Genomic DNA, 18,010 nt, shown 5'->3' on the forward strand with positions numbered 1-18,010 from the left:
CTAAGGGGATCCCAGCACTGTTAAAAATACCATCCTTAAGAAGAGACTAAAGGGTTTGTTCGAGCCACTTCTGATGGAAGTTCACAGCATGTTTGAGCTAGGGGATGCTAGTTAAGACACCAAAAGCATGTTCTTGTATTCAAAGCTATGTGTAAATTACTCATTGCACACAGCCCACTTTCCTACCAGGACCCAAGTCTTTGTTTCCAAAACAATGTGGGACGACAAGAATAATGGTATGTTGGCATCACTGAGAAGGGGAAAGTGTCTTTCCCCTTAAAACTAGCGTAGGAGGGAGTGTACTGGGGTAGGTATTCCCTGGAAAGTATCAGTGAATATACTGTGATATTTCTGAGTGGGTGTATATATTATACATACACTAATAATTCCTGGGAATCTGGAGCAGAAAGTATGTCTCTTGCTCCTCTGTGGATAAGCCCATACTTTGCTCAAAATTCCACCCCTACTATTACACACAGATACTGTATGTACAAATAAATAAACACACACACACACACGGGGTGGGGGTCTATGTGTGCATCACTTACGTGGTTGGAATTACTTGATCCTTTGGTGGCTACTGCTGGAACTTGTCCCATGGCTGGCTGATGGTCTGCTGGTCTCTGAGATGGTGCTAGGGAATTGGTCATAAGAATGCGCTGAGCAGTCGTGACAATAACATCTGCCTGAGCCACGGGTTCAGCCGCCGTGTCCTGACCTGCTGTTCCATGACTCATCTCAGTTGCTGGTGTCTGGATAGTTGTCATGTATGTCATTGTAGCCATGGCGTTTTTCTCCCTGGCAGCTACAGGAGGAGGCTGGAGTTTGTCATCAGCTGTGCTGGTAGGGAGATGAAGCTTCTCCACAGGGATGTGATACTTATCCATAGATATGCAAGTATGGAGGTGGGGCTTATCTATAGGCACATCTGTTGTGGATAGTTCCTGGCTAAGCAAAGCACCTGTAGGGAGAGGAGTGCGCTCCCAATCCCCAGGGCCACCTGGATGGAAGGAGAAGTGGTCCTTGTCCCCCACTGTTCCAGTATGGAAGTTGGAGTGGTCCCAGTCCACCTTTGTGCCACTATGCAGGTCCCCAGGCATGCCAGTATCCAGATGGGGCTGGTCCCTATTTCCAGGTGTACTACTGTGTAGATGGTTACGGTCCCCAGGTGTCCTAGTGAGGTCCTGGTCTACAGGTCCCCCACTCTGGAGGTGGATTTGGTTCTCAGGAACACCAGTATACAAATGGAGCTTGTCTGGAGCAGCCCCAGCAGAGAGGTGGACCTTTTCTATAGCTACGTCAGTCTCTCCATAATTTGTACAGTCAGAATGAGCATCTCCTGGCTTCTTCTGGGACTGAGTAGATGCTTGCTGTGCAGACTCAGCTAACGCTAAGGCCAGCATGCGCGCTGCATTTTTCGGAGGAGGAGGAGGGATAAGAGAGACAGAACTGACAGGAACAGGATCCTGGGGGGAGTCGAGGGCAACTGCTCCTAATGGGGGGGAAAATTGAGAGAGAGAGAGATTTGTTACTCTGTAAGGATAGTGACCTAACCCTATAGACCATTATGAAAAAACAGAGGCTTTTCACAGTAGCATTTCCTTGATGTGAAATACTGTATCTTCCGTCCCACATGCAACCGTTGCTGAATAGTACAGCTGTTCAGCAGGAAAACCACACCAAGAGATTGTCTAAAGATTCCTCTTGCATTTCTAGAGAGGTAGGAAGAAGGTAAGGCAGAGAACGAGACCCCCTTTAACCAATTTAGACCACATGCTTTGGGGCTGAAAAAAAGACCCTTCTTCAAGTGTTGGCAGGTGGGGTTTTTTTCATTGAGTGTCTTAGGTGGTCAATTCACTTGTTAACTGATATGCAAGGGTACGCTACAAACTGTTTCATTTTTTATGATAGGATGAAAAAAACAAGACAAAGGGGGGCACATAAGGTATTGTGGAAAGTATCCAAGAATTCTGTGATGGAGGGAAAAGACAGAGGTTTCTACTGAGACCTTAGCAACCTGCACTGCCCTGCAAGATACTCCCTCTGATTTAGGATCGGAATCTAGGCGTATTCCCCTTTCCTAAAAGGCACGCAGAGAAGTTTCTGGGAGCAGGTCCCTTTAGAACTTAAAGAAAGAATGGAGGAAAACGCACTGTACCTGGCTGTGTGTGTCCAGAAGGTACAGTCTTATTCTGGCTGGTTGGCATGGGTCGTTCCCCTTCTTCTTGCAACTCTGGCTTGGCAACAGTCACCTGGGTCTGGGCCTGGGCCTCTTGATGGCATCCCTCACCTGCTGCCATTTCGTTGGCTTTCAGGGGCAAAGACACCCTCTGGGTTGGGGACCTGTTTGTGGCTTCGTTGGCGCTAGTGCTTTTGCTCCAGTTTGAAGAAGCGGCACTCCCCGCAGCACTAGGCATCCCATCGCACGCTTGTCTGGGCAGTGTCAAAGAGACCGGCTCTGATATAGTCACCAGCGGAGACTTGATTGGCTTTCGCCCCATCTTAGGCGAGAAGGCATGGGCGACCTTCTCCTCAGTTGGGCTCAGGTCCAGAGTGAAGAAGGGACTCATTTTCTCTTGGAACGGGGAGACTGGTTCAGAGCTCGGGGCACTGCCAGGGGTCTGACTCTGGCTAGCAGCTTCCAAGTCCTTCTTAGCTATGCTTGGCTTGTCCTTGTTAAAACCCATGGACTCCAGCAGAGAGATGCTGCTATCCAGGCACTCAGACTCTGCCTTGGGTGGACTGCACTGAAAAGACATAGGGTCAAAATCCAGGCTAGCTACTCCAATATCCGGTGGGCTCAGGTCAACATCTTCCGCTGACCTAGGAGAGATGAGGGCAGGAACATGAATCAGCCCCTCGTCCCCCTCGCTCTCATTGTCATGGGGCAGGTTATCATAAGAATTGCAGCGGTTCATGGTCCCCAGGAGCTCCCCATTGAAGGAAGCAGACAGTGCATCACTACTGGACCTGGGTCTTCTAGGCCGGAACAGTTTAGATTCACCTAGCAACAAGGAGACGGATAAGCATTAATAGGGCACTAGATAAATGTTCATTAAAAACTGCATGAGTTACTAGCTGTTTTTATTTAGTTTAAAACTCTGCACAATGAGTCACTAATCTCAGCTGTGGCCTCCTGGCACTAAAGTAATACAAACAATAATAAACCAGTCAGTGCAGGCTAACTTGGTTTAAAGAGAGTGTGGGAAACTAATGTAGATGTACTTGAAACCATTTGCTAGGCTAAAACAGTTGATAAACCTATTTAAGTTTAGTTTGCCTGGATGATGTAGGATGGATCAAATGGTTTTAGAAAACACAGTCCCAAAACAAGTTAACAAATGCAGTCGAAGTCCCAATATGGTCTAGGTCAAGAAAGTGAATGTTAAACATAAGCAGATCTGATACAAAACACTGTCTTAATAAAATCTGGTTTTACTTTTTGATCCTAGAAGGAAAATAACATGCAGTAAAGATCTCTGAAGATTACTGCATTGGCCCATGGTACCACGTGAATGCACAACCAAATCTAGTCTATTAAGTAGTTGTGCATCCCTTTATTTAATTATCTCATCAAGAAAGCTGTATGGTCTATAGGTGTGAAGGAGCTGTGGCAACCCAACAGGTAAGCTTACACTGAGCACTGCACTTCAGTCAGGGCTCTAGACAGTCAATAACTTAGCAAAAATCTCTTAAGCATATGAATACATTTGGCAAATAGAAAAGGTTTTAGGATCAGTCTCTTTTTGCTTTATCAGATATTCCGGTGGGGAGTGACAGTAAAGTACTCTTAGATTTCAAATGCATTTTATATTGCTATATAGGGGTTATGTTTACTAGATTAGTTTTTTGGTTTTCCACCTCTGTGGTTGGGGTTAACTGAGCAATGCTACTTCTTGGTCAGTAATGTATTACATTTTATTCACTATATACCTACATTAGAATAAGGCAAGGGCTACAAACTTTGCCCCCCTACCTATGTTTGTCAGGGGTGTCACCCTTGACCGCCAGAGCTATGCTGGCAAAGGCCTGTAGTGCAGTTTCAGGTATACTGGCAAAACTGCTTTTGCTGGGGGAGTGGAGGAAGCTATGTGAGCAGAAGCAGAGTTTTGCTAGGATATTATACAGGGATACCCATACTGGCAAAGTGCTTCTAGTGTAGATCTGGCCTAAATTTTAGTGCTCGTGAAATGAAGTCGATTGAGTTTTCCCAGCTTACTACTTCACCTTTAGAAACGTCCCTTGTAAGTTTTTACACAACTGTGAGATAGTTTTGTGGTGATTATAAACTTCCAGTAAGAACTAGGATAGTCCAAGCTAATTTCACTTTTGACCTACAGAGGAGTTGCAGGTTCAAGGGGAATTACCTGAACCTTGCTCTGACTTTAATGAGTTCTTTCTTACACCCTAATGTTGCAGTGGGAATAGAGGATGAAACCACCCTGACTTTGCCACCATAGTCATGCAAAAATCTGCTTTGCAACATTTAGCTCCAAAGCAAGAACAACGTCCACTGGTCTCAGTCACTCTGGATTGACACTATTAAGTTGTTGGTACGTGACTGCTTATGAGTTACATGCACTAACAAAAGTAGACACACTGAAACATGAGCACTGTGTGACCCTGTTTGGCAACAGATTCCAAGGCCAGAAGGGACCATTGTGATCATCTCGTCTGACCTCCTGTCTAGCACAGGCCATAGAGATTCTCCAAAATAACGGCATGCCTCCTAGATAAAAGACTGGGCAGTTGCTGGCTATTTATAAAACCGATTTTACAGGGAAGCCCAGGACTTAGTTACGGATACCACCATCTACTTCATGAAGTGCTGTAACATTCACAGGTCTATAGAAATGTCATGCTGCCTTTTACACCTTGTGAGCCAGTTTTTCTATCTTACCATCAACAGCATGCAAGGAAGTGAGAGACTCTTCACTTTTAGCTGAGCGCAGGGTCCCACTATCTCCTCTCCCACCTACAGAACCAAACATAAAAGAAGCTTTTTTTAATAATCTGCCGCATGCTCATGGCATGAAGATAGATGGGTTTCTGCCAGCCACACCACTCACTTGAATATAAGCAGCTTTTCTACTCTCACACAAAAGCTCCAGTCACAACTGTATCCTCTTTGTATCCCATACCACAATTTATACTACTGGGCATTTCTACAGTGTCTTCCATCACACACAAGTGAATTAACAGAGGTGCCCAGGGTTAGGGGGTGGTAATAGTCTTCCCTACAAAGGGAGAAACTGACAACAAGCTGTTAATCTCTGCAGAGGGAGGGGTTGGGAAGCAAACAGGCCATAGCTCCCTAACACGGATTCCTTTTGGGGGACAGGGTGCAGGCTCACTTGAATCTGAAGTGGGAGGAATGGGTAAGGATGCACTTTGACAATGTATCTCACTGATCCACTGGTGAAATTCAGAGTAGCCTGAAGGCTGCTCTAACTTTCACCATCTACCAGTGGCTCCAAGGGCATTACAGTAGTGAGCATCATTGGAAGCCCTCACCCCCTCTAGTTGCTGTATCAGCTTTTAGTACTGCTTTGTGGTGGTAGCACAATGCAAAGCAGCCAAAGGCAGGGAAGAACTCGGGCTGCATATTTTGTGGGCACCGAATAAGCATTAACTTTAACCCTGAAGTACTGGGGAAGTCTGTGGATATTTTTGAAACCACTGTGCCATGAAATGTACAAGGGTTCCCTAATATGGCCAAGTTGGGACTTTCATCCCCTCAATCTAATTGCATTTTGTACTAAGGAAAATTGTAAATGATTCAAAGTTCCTGAAAACTATAAGGTGGTATTTTAAGAGAATCTGAAGAGAGATACTAGATGGATATACATAAAAGGGGGTTGTGGGTAAGGGAGAGGCACATCTCTATGTAAATCACATTACACACAGTCTTAGTGATTCTAAGCACTTGTCTACATGGGGAAGTTACTATACTGGTATAACTATAGTAGTATAAACTCCCTTATTTACTCTGGAAGGAGGGCCCTTTTCCAGGTTAGTTTATACTGCTCCCAAAGAGAGAGAAGCTAAACCAGAAAAACATGCTCTTATTCTGGAATAAGAGTTATACCTGTTTAGTAATGTCAGTAAATTTTCCCAGGAACTCTGAGCTGTCAGTCCTGAATATTCCATCTTAGAGGGGATGGATCCGTTGCGTTGTTTTTGTAACAATGACACCCGGATCTAAAAGCATGACTGAATCTCCACGGCCTCAGCTAAAGAACTCAGGTTCCATTAATAAAAGGCTCTAGCAGATTCAAACCTCTATTCATGGATTATGGCCTATGCACTGGAGGGGAACAGAGAAGCATGCTAAGTGTGGGTTACTTTCCCAGCAGCACCCTGTTTGGTAGGAACAAAAGGCACCCTACTTACCTGCCAGTGCTATGGCTTTCATTTCGGAGGGCTCGCTAGGGTTGCGCTGTAGTTTCCGCTTGGAGACAGAAGAGGATTTTCCCAGGTTGAAGAAGGAGCGCCAACTGCCAACGGGGGATTTCTTCATCTTGTTGGGTGGTCGTTTTCTGGAGCAAGAAAGCAGAAGGGGATCTGCATTCAAGACACATTGCCAGTCACTACGTTTTACCAAGCAGACTTGACTCCTCCTTCACTTGGCCTGCTGGCTTTGGCAGAAAACTAGACATGTATATTTCAGCAGCAGAGCCTATTTATGCTCCTCTACCTGGAAAGGTCCAGTCCCAGAACTTGTGGGGTCAGTCCCATTGAACAAAGGACATTCATTTCCTCCTTGTAGCAGGGCAGGTGGAATTTTTAAGGCGCAAGGCCTGAACAGCATTCAGAGTCTGAACCAAGAATGCCTCTTATTTTATATGCAAATGTACCTGTTCCCTCCATTTATAACTAAACTAAACCTATCAGGAAAGGGATTTCATTTGCACTATAAAAGCTACTTCACCCCACACTACATCGCCATGCACATGTACGTACACGAATCTCTGGAGGGACAGAGAGTTGCATGGCCAGCTCACTCAAGGCATACAACAAACTTCTGAGGTGTAAATTGAGCCATGTGTGTCTTGCTGCACCCTCATGGATACAGAACAACCCCAAACCTACTGGGCGTGGGACACTGGCTATGATCCTGCATTGTAAGCAATTCTTGCTGAGGTCAGAGGGCTGTAATTGTTAAAAGCCTGTTGAAACACAGCAGTGATAGAAAGTAAAAGCCTCTACCTTTCAGATGGAAAGTCTATGACGGTGTGGAATTTCCCCTGTAATGCAGCAGGGCCTTCTCCCACTTCAATGTATTTACTGTCTGCCACTATAGGGGAGTTGATCTGGGCTTGCGTCCTTGCTTGTGCCTCCTCCAGGGTGAGCAGCTTAGTTGAGGGAGAGGACACCAGCAGTGATTTGGGGCGTGATAAGGAAGTGTGACCTGCAAATGAAAACCACAGACAAGGAAGAGAATCAGAGCCGCAGCAGGAAAAGTAGGGCCCATGAATAGATTATAGCATTTCCTGAGCCCTTGGAAACCCAAGAAAAGGCCAGCATAGCTTCTATTACACACACCATTATGGCAAAGCTAACAGTGGAATTAATAATTGACAAAGTCTTACAGGATGTAACTGGGAGGGAGGAAACCATTAGGATTCTGTATCAATTACTCTAGAAGCCTACAGGACTTGATCTCCATTCTATAGTGGTTTGCTTGTAACCATCTCTGAATTCTAGGGCTAGAATATTTTCAGTTATCAGATGGTTCAAAACCCTGTAGAGAAAGGTGATAGTTTTCTTTCTAATTGCTGGTTTTACTTGCACTCCCCAATCTTGATTCTAGCTCAGAGTATGGGGAAGAATGGCTACATCTGAACATTTTAAAGGGGAGCTATTTAAAATGTTACAAACATGTTTGCAACTAGTAAGTATGCTTTAAATCACTCCTAACAAATACTGGGGTAGAGCATAATAAATTAAGAGCTGGACTGTTTTATTGCTGTAGTTGTGGGTTTTTTCCCTTTTTTTTTTTTTTTTTTTTGCTACTTAAATAAAGTTTTGGGTTTTGTTTCTTTAAAGTGAGTTAAATACTTCGTTTTGCAAGATCAAAACTAGTTAAAATTACTTCCCAGGGCTACAACTCTGTTTGTCAACTTTCCTTGCAAAGGAACCTGTCATAACAGAGCTAGTTTATAGAGTGGTTTAGTAAATCATATGCAACCCTGTTACGACAGCCTTCCTGCGCTTATGAGTATGAATTTTGCCAATGTTAACATGATTATCCCTTGCCAGCTTACTGAACAACCCAACCCTGCATAAAATGTGCATGTAGGCCCTTGTCTGCACTGGCCTTTGAGCCATGTTTAAAAGTTATTGTACACTGAACAGTGGCCCAATCCTGGTTACATACTGGAGCTAGCTTGGGTAACAGTAACAGTGACGCTGCAGCAGCATCGCTGGTAACACAGACTGTACAGCGCCGCCCCCCCCCTTACAGGATGCTACATGCTGTCTCGCTCCTGTAAAATGTTCCCTGAGCTTTGCTACTACCAGATGACAAGCCCCAGCATTCCTGCTCACCGTTGAGAGCAATTAAACACAGACAAACATGCTGAGCCAAATAATTGCCTTCCCCTGGAAGAAAACAGCCTGGACCAGGTGTAATTAACTCTGAAAGATCAGCTAGAATCAGGGTGGAAATATGCCTGCATCATTCAACTGGGGCTCTTATCATAACAAACTCCTCACTCCTGCTGCTTTATAATTGCCTCGTGTGGAAAGCTGGACAGACAGCAAATCTACTATGCTGAAGACAATGAGGCCCTAACACGGAAATGGAAAGCATCAAATACACTGGCAAACAGCTTAACTCTGCCCACAGTTAGTGACAACTGCACTGACAAAGCCCATTTTGTACTAAGGATGAGCTACATTAAATCATTATATTTTAATATCTATTAGAAATACAGCATGGAGGTTGCACATATATGAATCTGTCAAATCCATCCCTGGTGTAACTTCACTGGGGAGACAGCAGGCATTTGCAAGGAATGGAAATTTTAGTTTTGAACTGTGACCATTTTCTGCACCAAGAAAAGCCTTCACAGACTGGGCTCATTGTGTTTTGGTGTATCACACAGCGGAGTGAATGCAGAACTCATCTGTCCAAGTGGAGCTATACCTTTAATCAATATTTGATTATCATCTCTGCTGAATCGTAACTTTCTGTCTAAAATCTATGTGGAGCTGTTAGCAGTTATCATGATTAATTTTACAGGCTAAACAAATGAGTAATCCTTTAATCATTCCAATGATCTGTACAATATGGTTCAGTTCATTGCTAGGCCCTCTAATCTCATGGGGTGCCTCATAGCCTCATCCCATAGGTCGGTGGCTCTCAACTTTTCTAGACGACTTACTGTACCCCTTTCAGGAGTCTGATTTGAGCCCTGGATGGGTGGGGCTTGGGCTTCTGCATGTGTCTTAAGCTTCATGGAGGCCCCTGACGGCCAGCCCTGCACTTGAGACCCCCCCAAAACCCATCATCCCATGACACCCGCCCTCATGTTGAGAAACATTGATATAGTATATAGAGCAGTACAAACAAGTAATTGTATGAAATAGTAGTTTGTACCGACTTCACTAGTGCTTTTTAGGCAGCCTGTTGTAAAACCAGGCACACATCTGGAACAGTTGATGTACCCCTGTTTGAGAACCATTGCCAAAGGTGGGAACTGGCTACTAATTACAAGAATATGGGTATAGTTGCTGTGGCTAACAAGTCAGAACCATACTAATGAATGCCTCCAGGCTCCATGGAAAATGGACCCTTTAATGTCTAAGATTTAAAATGTTTCTTATCAAAAGTAACAGATTTATTTGGACATAAGTTTTTTACTCATGAAAGCTTATGCCTAAATAAATCTGTTCGTCTTTAAGGTGCCACTGGACTCCTCGTTTTTATGGATACAGAATAACACGGCTACCCCTCTGATTCTTATCAAAAGTGGGGCCCAAATTTGAGTGTCTAAAGTTAGGCACCTACTAAAGCAGCCCCGTTACTAGAGGTGCTGACAACCACCACTTCGCACTGTCAGCGGGAGCTGTGGCTGCTCAGTATGTCAGGGTGCCACACTTTCAGCATGTAAGCTTGAAAATGCTGGCCTTGATGGCAAGAGTGTGTACCATATGGCACAAGCCTGTGTTGCAAAGACAGGGAGGAGTGTGCAGGAGCAAAAACTTGGTAATAAAGCCCCTTAAAGATTACCACAGACCTTCCGCAAGGGAAAAGCTGCAACTGTTCCAAGACAGAGAAACATTTGTGAATCGCAGGAGTAAAGAGCAGTAATCGCTGATGTCAAATTATTAGGCCCAATTCTACAGAGCACCCTTGATTGCTATCAACGTCAATGGGAGAGAAAGGTTGCCAAGACCCCCAAAACTCAGGCCACATCTATCAACTTTAGGCACCCATCCCTGAAAATTTTGGCCTTTGTTTTTACTGGAGAGGCTAGAGTTTCTGCTAAAATTCTGCCCCTAATTTTGGTACAATTAAACCCCCCAAGGAATGTACATACCTGCCCCGTCTCGTATGACTGAACTGAGTTTGGAGCTGAAGAGGACATCAACGTGATTCAGGATGAATTCCACCACCACTGACTGGATTCGGACCTCCATGAAGGCAGCTGTTCCACTGAAACAGGCAGACTCTATCTGCTTCGATCTAAGGAAATGCATGGCAGATTAAACTTCAATGTACAGGCTCATTGTGCATAGTGACTTGCTCTGCTGAGACCAGGTATATAACACCACTTAGGATCCAGATAGCACTTGAAGGGCCAGATTCTCTGCTGGTGTAACTCCCTTAGTTTTCAAAGAGCTATGCAAATCATCACACTGAATTTGGTGCTGTGATGACTTCAGTCTGGATCTGACTCCTGATGTCAATGGGAGCAGTGAACCCCTAGAGGAGGGAGGAGCAGCTGTTGCAGGCTCAGACTGAGGTGAGTGAGGCATGTCGAAGGCTTGCCTGTTTTGTCTCCTTCCCTCCATGTGCACTTGTAATTGCATTGTAAACTTCCTGAACAAGCTCACTGTAGCCTTTTAAATGAATTTTTCCCCATGAGCTAGGAAAAATCTCCAGCTAGCCCTGCTCAGCAAGGACCCCAACATTCAAAAGCAGCCTCAACCAAGAGAAAATTGTCAGACAAAAGAAACTGGCTCACACTCGTTAACTGCCCACGAGGGACTCTGAGTCGGATATGTCAGGATGGTAATTGGACAGTCCAGAAACTATAACACAACCAAACCCCCTGTCCTTGTCTTATTGTTTTTTTTTTTAGTAAGGTTTTGAAATTAGGGATGGCAATGTAAGATTGTCATGTGACATGGGAGATTCCAGAGGACAAAGTTTATCCAAGGGTCTGGCAAGATCATTTCCATATGTCTGAAACCTACAAGAGGTGCTGGGAGTTCTACTTCACCTCCTGGCTTGAAGCAGTTTCCATCAGCTACAGGGTTGGCTGTAGCAATGGCTCGCAGCACCCGCACTATACAAATTGTTCCAGCACCCCTGAAACCTACTAGCCATATGTATTCATGTCAGACTATACAGACTGCTGCAATGGGATGTCAGTGGTGCCACAGAATGGAACCAGGTTTCAGAGTAGCAGCCGTGTTAGTCTGTATTCACAAAAAGAAAAGGAGTACTTGTGGCACCTTAGAGACTAACCAATTTATTTGAGCATAAGCTTTCGTGAGCTACAGCTCACTTCATCAGATGCATACTGTGGAAAGTTTAGAAGATCTTATTATATACACACAAAGCATGAAAAAATACCTCCTCCCACCCCACTCTCCTGCTGGTAATAGCTTATCTAAAGTGATCACTCTCCTTACAATGGAACCAGTTTTCCTGCATGAGCAAAGGAGATAGTATCCACATCTAACCGAGGGAGAGGGAAAAGGTGGGCCTGATTCTCCATTCATTTACACTGCTGTAAATAAGGAGTAATTCTGTCAAAATCAGTGGAGCTATAATGGTGAAACAGGCCCAGAAGGCCAGCTGCTGTAGTTCCACTGACGTCAATGGGAATGATGCTGTTTACACCAGTAGAAGACCTGGCCCAGCATATCCAAACCTGCCCAGTCTCCAAGCACTTTCTCCGGAGAATCTCCCACTGAAAAACCAATAGCAGTTGTGCCTGAATAAGAACTGTCGAATCAAAACCCTAGTGGTTTTTCTGGGTGTTGACATTTAGCATCCTCTTGGGAACATAGCATGAAATAACTTCAGCATGCAGTGTTTATTTGGAGGAACAGGTTCGATGTGTGTTTTAAATGTGAAGGTGAGAGAAAATCTAATAGAAGTACCTTAGTAGGTTTGGTGCCCAGACAATTGCTAAGTTCTTGGTATGCATGTTTGTGATGGAGCAGTAATCAGCTAGATGAGCCAAGTGCCTCATTAGGAACTCCAGTGTCCTGAAAAATGAGAGAGATGCAAAAATCTGTTAACGGACAGGCAAACATTCAACACCCCTTAGCAAGCCTTGCTGCAATTGGCAGCACAGAAGAATGCAATTAATTAATTTGTATTTGTTTGGTAGCAAAAGAAGGAATGATGTGCCCTAAGCAAGACACAAATGTTGCCTCAGGCAGATGATGATAGCAGGGTCTCCTGACCGTCCAACTGAAGAAGCGCGCGCACTTGTTAGATTTAACAGAACACAAGGGCGGGCAAAAATACCTGCAACTCCACTAGCTCAACAGGCTACAGAACCAGCCAGTCACTCGTGTTCATTACTTGGCTGCTTTACCGCCATGTTGTGCAACAGAAATAAAACATCTGCTTAGGCAGAGCCTGATAACTTCTTGGGCATGCTGCAAAACCTATCTCAGGCTTTTGGGAAGGGGTTTATTTTATTCTCTTTGTGTAAGGCGGAGGATGCTTTTATTTAGGTACCTGAGAGGGGATTGGTGAGAGGCTGCTTTGAAAATCCCGGCTTTAAGCACCAAGATAGGATGATCTCTGTTAGGTATATTTTAGTTTATAGGATGGACACTTGCAGATATATATTTATACATCTAAATAAGACACAGGGTGAAAGCTAGTATTCACACACTCAGAGACCATTACTTTTCAGCAGCACAGATGGCAAGCACCCCTGGGAATTTTCAGGGGCTAACTGTATTTATTACAGCCAGCAGTGGTGGTCAGTTCTGCATCGTATTAGTGTGGATCACTGAGGGTATAGCTGATAGGTGGTACAAGAGAACCTGCTCTCACACTAACAAGAGTGCTGATGAGCACCCCCAAGTTAAGTCTGCTCCATCACTTAGTAGCAGCAATAAACTTTAAGAGGTGAGTGCACAATCTCAAGTCTCCCCTGTCCAGTCTTCCTTTCTTCCCTGCCTGGTTTCTCTTTGCACGCATGACCTATGCAAAGACATGCAGGGAGAAAAAGTCTGCATTTACGGGAGATGAAATGGACAAAACCCCACAAGACTTGCACTGTGCTGCCAAGCACCACCATCATCAGCCTGGAAACTCTTGCTTGGCCGAAGATGATTAGAAGAATAAAAATGCTCTTTTCTTCCAAAAAGGCTGCACAGCCAAGCCTCAGGAAGTTGAGGAGGAAACCGCAAGTGAACCACCATCTCCGCCCAGTCACCACTAGGGGGAACACTTGCAGCAGAGTTATCTCATGTAAAAGCAAAGGAGGACTTGTGGCACCTTAGAGACTAACACATTTATTTGAGCATAAGCTTTCGTGAGCTACAGCTCACATCCGATGAAGTGGGTTGTAGCTCATGAAAGCTTATGCTCAAATAAATGTGTTAGTCTCTAAGGTGCCACAAGTCCTCCTTTTCTTATTGCGAATACAGACTAACACGGCTGCTACTCTGAAACCTCTCATGTAAAAGGTGACTGCTCTCATTCCCGCTTTTTCTCTCCGCTAGGTTTTTCTCCTTTCCTAGCCCCCCTCTCTGTTCTGAGAACAGGGCTGCTACGTTAAAATCAGACATTAGGGCAGAGAGCGATTGCAGAAGCATCTCTGGCCACAGCTTAAATAAGTGAGGGGAGCTGGGAAAGACAACATGCTTTAGGTTGATGGGGATTTCCTAAATGGGGCTTTTCAGGGGAGGTTTTAACTACAGAGCTACTCTGTCCCCCCAGTGCAGATGGGATCAGGTGGCAATACGAAAGCCCAGGCACTGAAATGGGTCAAAGGAAGAACCTCACATCCAACCCACTCTAAATTTCAGCATGAAGGCAGGGAGAGGAAAGCTCAGAGTTGAATCTAGCCAAATTTGCCCTTACGGCTCTTACCCAGAACAAGAGGGGGCTGCTTCTTGGCTCAGCTTTGGCTGAAATTCTACAAGAGCAGCCCACGATATTTTGGTGCCATCAAATCTGAACCTTCTCCTTTGGCCATTCCTAAACCTACCTGGCCAGGGTAACTGGGCACAGAGCAGGAGCCACTGGGGTGGAACAGGACAAAGACTGCAAGCTGAGGTATCCCAGCCCCCTGCCATGAATGACAGGAAGGTGGCTGGGGCACATGAGGAAAGTAAACCGGAAAAAGAGGCACAGAATAGAAAAAACTGTGAATTAAGTCCTAAAGGGGTACAAGGTTCTCCTGCAATGGTATAAATAGTTAGGGTCACCCCTGAGACTGCTTTATGGCACGCTGGCATCACGGCAACCATCAGAAAGGCCAATCTGCCCACCCAGCCAACAGGACAGAACAACTTGCCCCTGTAAAACAGGCATGGTCCAGCCAGTTACTGCACACTCCAGTGTGGGGATAGTCTACGGCAGGGGTAGGCAACCGATGGCACGGCACGGCACGTGAGCGGACTTTCAGTGGCACTCACGCTGCCTGGGTCCTGGCCACCGGTCCAGGGGGCTCTGCATTTTAATTTAATTTTAAATGAAGCTTCTTATACACCTTATTTACTTTACATACAACAACAGTTTAGTTATATATTACAGACTTATAGAAAGAGACCTTCTAAAAACGTTAAAATGTATGACTGGCACGCAAAGCCTGAAATTAGAGTGAATAAATGAAGACTTGGCACACCACGTCTGAAAGGCTGCCGACCCCTGCTCTACGGTATAACTGAGGGCATTTGAGGCCATGCTGGGGAGAGTCCCAGTGGAAAGGAGAGGGGTTGGGTGGCTGCAGCATGGCATGGCATGGCAGTTTACGACGACAAAAAAGAGAGGCTCAGATTCCTATGCTGCTTTTCCAACTGCCACATTCACAAATGCTCTCTCCCTTTCTTTAATGCATGTGGGGGAGCAGTTCCGCTGTGCTGTCAGCAGAACGCCTTCCCTGCCAATCCTGCTAGTTCATCACACGTGCTGCCACAGGTGTACTACTGCAGTGCCTTCTTTTTCACCTGATTTCAGGTGCTCCATCTTCATCCGTCTCACCAGATTAACTGGCCTTGCTCGGCAAACCCCTGACAAAGTTCTGAGCCTTCTGCTACTTGCTTCATTTCTCTCCCTTAATGTTATTTCAACCTATGGTTTTTGTCATCATTAAAAATATCCTGTGGAAAGTCTCACCACCCACCTCCCCTCTCCATAATGAAATCTGACTACTTGGCTCTGAATTCACCCCCTCCTGGCATATTGTATAGAGTAAGGCAGATGAGATTTATGTATCGTATGTGTTGTCTGTTTTGTTACTGATCTAATTAAAATATAAGTCAATGTTATGCAGTCAGCAATCCTTCCAAACGTGCTCAACTATGCAGGAAGAATGCGGCCATCTTAGGTGGGGATAATCGGAAAGCACACAATAATGTCAGCCTTCCCTTCGTAAGTGACGATTGTGTAACGGCTGGGGTTTTTTTTCACCCTCCAAACAAGTGACATCATTGTGCTGCAGCGTAAGTCCCAATATTTAGCCTAACGTGATTTCGGTTTAGTCTGCATTGGTGACCTTCGTCCTAGACAGGCTGAGGATGGAAAGCTGGGACCCTGGTGCACTGTCAGAGCGGCAAAAAGAATGAAAGGAGTGTGGCGGGGTAATGCTACGCAAACTAACCTGTAGTGTGGTGGGGGTAGTTGCTGGATGACATCATGAATTTTAACCAATCGTTCTTCATCTGTAGCAGCAGACACAGCATCCTGGAACAAAATAACAAATTAAGATGCTAACACTGGGCGTTTGCTAATGCAAATGAAACAGTCTGGCTGGCGCTCAGTTTGCTGGCATTTAGATTTGCAGGATTTACCTTCCCACCTAAGCCTTTAGGCTGCCCCCTTCATCTGTGGTATCTGTGTGCTGAGGAGGTGGGCCTGCATACAGCTAACATTAAAGGCAAGATTAAATGAAGCTGGCTCAAGAGCTGTAAGTTGCACCTTGATGGCAACTCCTTGTGCTGCAGGGAGGGTGACATTCATCCCAAAGAAGGGCAGCAGCAGATGTTCCCACCAATGCCCTCCCTTGCTGGCTGTGCCACTGGAGGACATCTTTAGTTTCTGTTGGGGGCTCCTCAAATGCTGAGGGGATTCACACAATCATTCAAACCGCCAATGTGCCTCCCTCCTGGTGCTGCAAGTCTAGAGCAGGGTATTGTGCCCTGGCACAACTGCACTCGGATCTCAGAAGGGAACATCAAAAGGCGCTGTGAGTCTGGAGTGTTGGACATGAGCACAGCAGTGTGTGGCCTCCTAGTTTGGATTCAGCAGCAGAGCTGTTGGAGTAGCATGCCCAAATGGGATCTGGCCTAAGCCAATGTTTTCAAGAGCCTCATTTTCATGGGTAACCCTTTTTAAACATAAAGGGAAAGAAAGATCTTCAGCAAGATCCATTTCAGAATCTATCTTACATGGCCCCCGTTACCAGGCTTTACAAAACAGGTGGCTCTCTCATTTCTGTTGATCAGTGACGTTGCCCAATCCGTGGAAACTGAGATACCGGCTGGTACTTACTGAGAACTTCTCATACAGCTGATATGTGAGCAGGGGATTGGGGAGCTCGCGGAAGTAGAGTTTACAGAGGGAGCCCACGCAGTGGATATCTTGAATGTAAACATCTTTAGTCAAGTCGGGGATCTGCTCAGAGTCAAACTCATGGCTAGAGATGAGAAAGGTAGATGGTGGGGGGGGGGGGGGGTGGAGAAAAACCCAAAACAAATCAGAGTCAAAGGAACACAAAAGCATGCTTCACAGGAAGAAGAGTCAGGCTTGTGCTGTTGCAAGCTCATGTTTTTGCAAAATGGGATGGTTTCTTACAAGGCGTTGTCGGTTGCATTTACATCTGACTGGCGAGCCCAGAAATCAGATTTCCCATAACAAGACAGATGTACTTGTATTTTATAGGGTATAGTCTCAACACTGTTGAAGGCAATTTACATCTCTAACCCTGGTGATTGTGACTGAAAGCTGTGTAGGTAAAATTCACCATGGGCCAAAATGAAAACTTTACCCCCTTTAAATTTCAAAGGCCTACAAACTGAAATCAAAAGCAACATTGAACATCAGGGCTTATCAACAGCTGCTGTACATCAAAACTACTGTGTGCAAAAATTCCTTGGAGGCAAGCTAGAGAGCCTAGCAAGAATGAACCGAGCCAGGAACCACATGAAGAAAACCTGTGTGCATTCCCTTGGTTTTCACAGAGAGAGGAAAAGAGAGAGAGAAACCCAAAGCATAAATGTTTATGAAATAAAAGCTGCACTCAGAGGGCCAGGGCTGGCAAGCCTCACTTCCCACTAGAATATGTGCATGGAAATTCCTGTTTCCAATTAGCCAGGGACTAGCGTAATGAGTCAGGCCACTGGGAGTGGTGAGCAGAGGATTGCTGTAGCTGTAGCTCACTTCTCCACGAGATGTAAATTGAACGGCTGATCCCCTGTGCAGCAGATAGCCACGTCTACACTACAACAGCCTTGTCAGAGGCTTGGTTCTCACACAGCTATACTATCATTCTGGCTTGTAACATGCATGGAAGACAAACCACGTTGAACGCTTTGGCGTACTTCCAGGGCCTAGTCAAAGCATTAAGTTCTTCCCTGTACT

The 18,010-nt window shown here is 45.3% G+C and overlaps 2 protein-coding genes across 12 annotated transcripts in view; one reads left to right on the forward strand and one right to left on the reverse strand.

The window, feature by feature from the left end:
- Nucleotides 1–18,010, forward strand: part of KCNJ5 (potassium inwardly rectifying channel subfamily J member 5) — a 244,426-nt gene that overhangs the window by 186,852 nt on the left and 39,564 nt on the right. The gene's annotated exons all lie outside the window — the stretch shown is intronic.
- ARHGAP32 (Rho GTPase activating protein 32) overlaps nt 1–18,010 on the reverse strand; it is a 414,799-nt gene that overhangs the window by 7,769 nt on the left and 389,020 nt on the right. For 10 of the 11 annotated variants that reach the window (XM_073320998.1, XM_073320995.1, XM_073320999.1 and 7 more), the window contains 9 exons: nt 16,922–17,066; nt 16,032–16,114; nt 12,343–12,450; nt 10,548–10,693; nt 7,210–7,411; nt 6,394–6,539; nt 4,901–4,975; nt 2,159–3,004; nt 549–1,492 (listed from right to left, as the gene is read on the reverse strand). In XM_073320998.1, the coding sequence (XP_073177099.1) occupies nt 549–1,492; nt 2,159–3,004; nt 4,901–4,975; nt 6,394–6,539; nt 7,210–7,411; nt 10,548–10,693; nt 12,343–12,450; nt 16,032–16,114; nt 16,922–17,066 (2,695 nt within the window). The remainder of the gene's footprint in view (nt 1–548; nt 1,493–2,158; nt 3,005–4,900; nt 4,976–6,393; nt 6,540–7,209; nt 7,412–10,547; nt 10,694–12,342; nt 12,451–16,031; nt 16,115–16,921; nt 17,067–18,010) is intronic. The other variant, XM_073321000.1, reaches the window with a different exon arrangement.

This window comes from Lepidochelys kempii, chromosome 22 (genome assembly GCF_965140265.1).
Source record: "Lepidochelys kempii isolate rLepKem1 chromosome 22, rLepKem1.hap2, whole genome shotgun sequence".
NCBI lineage: Eukaryota > Metazoa > Chordata > Testudines > Cheloniidae > Lepidochelys > Lepidochelys kempii.